Here is a 5,368-nt window from a genome sequence, read left to right as displayed (position 1 = left end):
TATATACATGTATATATATATATATACATATACGCACATATATTTATATATATGCATGTATATATATGTGCGTATATATATATATATATATATATATATCTGTATATAAATATGCTTGTATAGCCCTTATAGAAGAGTTTCGAAAGGCAGTTAGCGGTTACTACAATGAGCATTATTATAATCACAAATTAATTTCACCTACTGCCTAAGGGAAACGGCTACAATGCCAACCACCAGACTTGAGCTGGACTGATATCAACTCCCCATAGTGGCAAAAGTAGGTACTAGTAGCTGGGCAAGGAAACATACTAGAGTTAACTCCCGTTGGAGGGGAAAGAGTCCGTGAGCTCCCATTGATTTTATTTCGTTGTTGCTGATACTTTTTCTGCCGCGCCCGGCTGTTCTGAAACCACACCTGTGTGACTCGCTTACTGAGGCCTGCTTGGGCTGCTATCTGCTCCAAATCGTTACCATCAGGGTTACTGTCCAGTTGAAATTTTGCTTGTAGAAACTGTAGCTGTTCTTCGGTAAAAGTTGTTCGCACGCGTTTTGCCTTCGGCTTTTGACTACTGGCGCTCTCTGAAATGGAAAATACAAAAAAAATATGTGTCAGATTCATCTTTTTGTACTTAAATTAGTGTTTTTTTTTCCTTTTATATCTGATTTTATATAATATTAAACATATTAGGGACTCACACACCTGAAATACTCGCTTGTTCATACCATTATGTACCAGGGACGAGCAATATTTTTTGAAAAGCGGACCGCATAAGACATGGTTTATTATCAAGCGGACTACACTACTAAAGAAACTGAAGACAATTTTCCGTTTGGCGTTGCCATTCAGAAAGTTCGGGGGGCAATTCGTCCATGACTGCAAAATACTAACACGTTACATTGCTTTCTCTCAATCATTCAGAAATACTTACATACATATACACATGCAAATATCCTTTTATCCACTCACTGTCCATCCCTCCATGCATATATTCATAACCGATTTAGTCCAATACAATGCGGCTTGAGTAATATATACCAATATGTACGTGCATACTCACTAGAACATATATGTATGTCTACAAAGAAACCACGCGCACGCACACACGTACACACACAGACACACATACAGACACACACAGACACAGACACACAAGAATTGGGGCATTACAATTTTAATTAATGAGAGTGCTCAATGATCCAACAAGTAGTTATAGTGCTAAGACTTGTGTCTATTTGAATTAAATAGCCAAGAAGTGTGAGCCTGAAATAATATCAAATGAAGAAAACATGAAATATTCATCAAAATTATCATCGATCACATAATCAGCAGCTGTTGAACTGAAGACACTAACTTAGTTAAGCAACAGCGATTAAGTGATTGTTGACAACATTTGTAGGTGATATATAAATCAACCAGGAATGGAAACTAGAATGAAGCAATCACTTTGTATACTATTCAGAAATAACAACTGTTTTAGAAAAATAATGAAAATACGTTTGGGGGTGCTTCATAAGGGAATATAAAAGAATGCTTAAATACATGCCACCATCTATGGAATTGGCTGATTCACATACACGTAGGCAGTACAATTTTAGTTCATCCAAGCGATTTATTTAATCCTTGAGAATGCACAGTGACCCAATAATAAGTTCGTGCTATTAATTTACGCCTATGTAGATTAAACAAACGGGAAAATGGATATCAAGCGTACCGTTAAAAGAAAATATGGAACATTTAACACAAGCTACCTCGTGGGACAGCTAGACATATCTTTAATTCATAATATAATACGCTTTATACATGTTATCGTTGAACGACTGTGGTTACAAACAAGGAAAAATGTACTCAACATATTAAGCAGAGCTTGTGTATATATCCTATTTGAAGTTCAAGCTTCTTAAATCGAATCTCTGAGTTTTAAGTTGCTGATTATTTAAGCAGTTATTGGAAAAAAAGCAACATAGCAGTATTGTAGTATAAAGAAACAAAAATATTCGTAAATACAACGAAATATGATTAATCACAGAAATTTGATTGTTTACCGAAAAACCGTTGGAAAATGCATTATACATTCATATATTCAATTATCATAAACAGAACACTTGATATATTCATCTACTCACATCAAAATGTAGAACAAATTTCTAATTCAGTGTCAGTTATGCAATAATTTTCATTAGCCAAAAGTATTAGTGTAGGTTTTCCAGGAACCAGTTATATTTTAATCTTCTCTCCAATGCAACTGGCATTGTCGTTAAGGTGTCATGTATTAATAATCGAGGTCAAATGTACATTTCATATTTCCAAGGTCGATAAATAAAGTACAAGACATTACTGGATCGATTCTTTTCCTTTATTCTTTCTGTTTGTATTAAAAGCCAGAACAGCTCCCCCATGACTCTATCAGGAGCTAAGTTACCCCTTTATCTGCAGAGCTGGTCTTTAATGCATAATTTTGGTTTTAGAAATTTTTGTTATTTGGAGCTTCTCTATATTTACAATCCACTGTGTCCGTGTGAAGCCAAGATGTCAATGTGCTTATTTAATTAACAACCGACAAAATATCTAATAAAAATGCGTAATAACAATTTTTAAAAACTGTTTAAATATTACACAGTAAACTAGACTACAAGACAAAGTAACATTCTTCATCGCCAACATGAACAAAGAGCAGGAATTATTTGTTCATCACGAAAGATGCGTGAAATGTGATTTTTGTTCCAAGAACATTGTGGAATTGTGCCAACTGAAGATGCTAAATTGTCGGAATTATATTGAATCGGAGAGTATCGATGGGAAAGTAATATATAAAAACTTAAGGAAATAAATGTCGAATGAAGAGGAAGTATGGAGTAAAGAAATAACTGAGAGTAAGGAAGAAAATGGAAGAGGGTGTAGGAGTGAGAGAAAATAATAGATGAAAGAAAGATAGTTTGAAGTATATAGACGTGTGTGTGTGTGTGTATGAGTGTGTGTGCGTGTGTGTGTGTGTATGAGTGTGTGTGCGTGTGTGTGAGAGAGAGAGAGGAGGAGGGAGAAAGAGAGGTAGAAGACCATAAATGTAATAGAGATGTTGAGGAAGAAAAAATAGAGAAATAAAGAAACCGGAACGAAATTAGCTGAACACAGATTGAAATAGAAAAAGAAAAGAAAAAAGAAAGAAAAAAGGAAAAAAAAAAGAATTAATGTAGATGGAAAAAAAATAGGTAAAATAGTAAAGAAGTAACTAGAAGTATTAGGATTGGGGTTGCTATTAAATGGCAGAGATTTTATAAAGTGTTGCCCCATCTTTTATTTATTTATTTATTTATTTATAAGTGTTGTCACTTTGTTTTTAAGAGGTAACCGAGTCATTGACTCGCTAAGATGTTTTGGAGTTTGTCGAGTATTTAACTCGTGAAGATGTCTTCTTCAGCTTCACTTCACGCATGACAGATGAACAAAATTAAGTTGTAAACAGCGATTAAATATTTTTCTCTGCACTATAATCTAATAAACAAGATTCTTGTATGTGTTCATCTTGTTAATCTCGAATCAATGTCGTTTATTTACATTAAATAGTTGCTATTCTTTACGTTAAAAAACAAAAGCAAAAACGAAACAAAATCCAGTATATTTTGTACATTACGTACCACCAGATTTTGTTAACTTTTAGTAATGTTAATAAAATTTCAAATGTAACATTGTTTCTGATGCATAATAACCATTTATACAGCAGTTCATATATACATGATAACGGTTTTTGAGAACGTAATAATCGTATATATAACTATATATATACGTATATATGCGTATATTGATCATTATACAACCGTTTAAATACTTGTAAACTCACCAGTTTTCCTGTCTCCGTCAACTGACATTATTTAGTAAGAGGAGGCTAGAACACTTAGTGCCGCGAACCAAGTTGTTTTAATTAATTAATATTGCGTCCGTAATAAGGAGAAGAAACTATTTGCCTGAATAATAATTATGGTCAAGAAAAGCAAGACAGACAGTCCTGAAATTCAAATAAATTAATATTAGTAAAAAATGATCTGTGGATAATACAGTGAGGAGTGAGTTTGATTTTTTTCAAATACGCTGACAACACCGGACGTGTTTCGATATTATTGGTCCTCCTCAGTAGGCATGGTGTAAAAATTTGACTGAACAGTTTATTTTGATCAATCACATTATTTGGTTGAACTCCTGCCTTATTTTTGTTCTCACTTTATCATCTATATGTTAAGCTAATAATTTCAGGGAGAGGAAAGTCGATTACATCAACCCCAGTACCCAATTGGAGCTTATTTCATTAACTCCGAAAGGATGAAAGGCAAAGTCGACCCCGGTGACATTTGAACTCAGAATGTGAAGTTGGAAGACTGCAGCTAAGCAGTTTTTCCGTTGCATATATTAAAACAGTGAGGCCAAATATGTGAATCTGTCATGTACTTAGTTGAAGGGAGAGGTGGAGAGAGAGGGGGTGAGAAAGAGAGAGAAGGAGAAAGAGAGAAAGAAAGAGAGAGTGTATGTGTTAGCAGTGACAGGAAAAAAGAGGTTGATTTTATGATATGTGGTTAAATAGCTAATTGAAGGAAGAGGTAGCGAGAAAAGGAGAGGAATGTGGTGTACTTGAGAGAGAGAGAGAGAGAGAGAGAGAGAGAGAGAGAGAGAGAGAGAGAGGGAGGAGAGAGAGAGAGAGAAACAGAAAGAGGCAGGGATGAGAAAGAGAAAGAATGTGTGTTTATTGTGGAGAATGAGTGTATTGTGCCAATTTTGCAACACAAAATATATTTCTACAGAAAAGCCAAGGTGGGCGCTCTGCCACCTGTAGTAAAACGAGAATGCCCTTCTTACCAAAGGCCTCCCACGAGCGAACTTCATAATCCATAAAGCCTAAATTTAAAAGGAAACATATCATTGTACCATTCATCTTTATCATATAAGAGCCTAGATTTCTGAACTTCTAAGAAAACAACCTCATTGTTTTAGAGTACACCACCATGTGTCAGATGGCCTCGCATTTGCATCCAATTGATGGTCAACACAGACAATTTGTCCAACTGTATGTAGTTTCTTCTTTGGAAACTACTGAGGTTTGAGCTAGCAATTATGCATTATAGGTACATTCCAGAAATAGCTGCAACTTTAATTTATGTTCTGAGTTCGAATTCTGCCGAGGTCGACTTTGTTTTTTATTCTTTTGGGGTCGATAAAATAAGTACCAGCTGAGCACTGTGGTCGATGTAATCGACTTACCCCTTCCCCCAAATTGCTGGCCCTGTGCCAAAATTTGAAACCATTATTATTATTATTATTATTATTATTATTATTATTATTATTATTATAGAAATGTTATGATTTATACAGAAGGGGGAACCT

At 34.7% G+C, this 5,368-nt stretch overlaps 1 protein-coding gene across 1 annotated transcript in view; it reads right to left on the bottom strand.

The window, feature by feature from the left end:
* The window catches only part of LOC106870507 (LIM/homeobox protein Awh), a 253,005-nt gene that overhangs the window by 6,422 nt on the left and 241,215 nt on the right, over positions 1–5,368 (bottom strand). The window contains exon 4 of the mRNA XM_014916620.2: positions 310–579. Within this exon, the coding sequence (XP_014772106.1) occupies positions 310–579 (270 nt within the window). The remainder of the gene's footprint in view (positions 1–309; positions 580–5,368) is intronic.

Source organism: Octopus bimaculoides, chromosome 1, assembly GCF_001194135.2.
Source record: "Octopus bimaculoides isolate UCB-OBI-ISO-001 chromosome 1, ASM119413v2, whole genome shotgun sequence".
Classification (NCBI taxonomy): Eukaryota; Metazoa; Mollusca; class Cephalopoda; order Octopoda; family Octopodidae; genus Octopus; species Octopus bimaculoides.
Note: the sequence above shows the minus strand (reverse complement) of the source record. Positions and strands in the feature narration are given on the sequence as shown.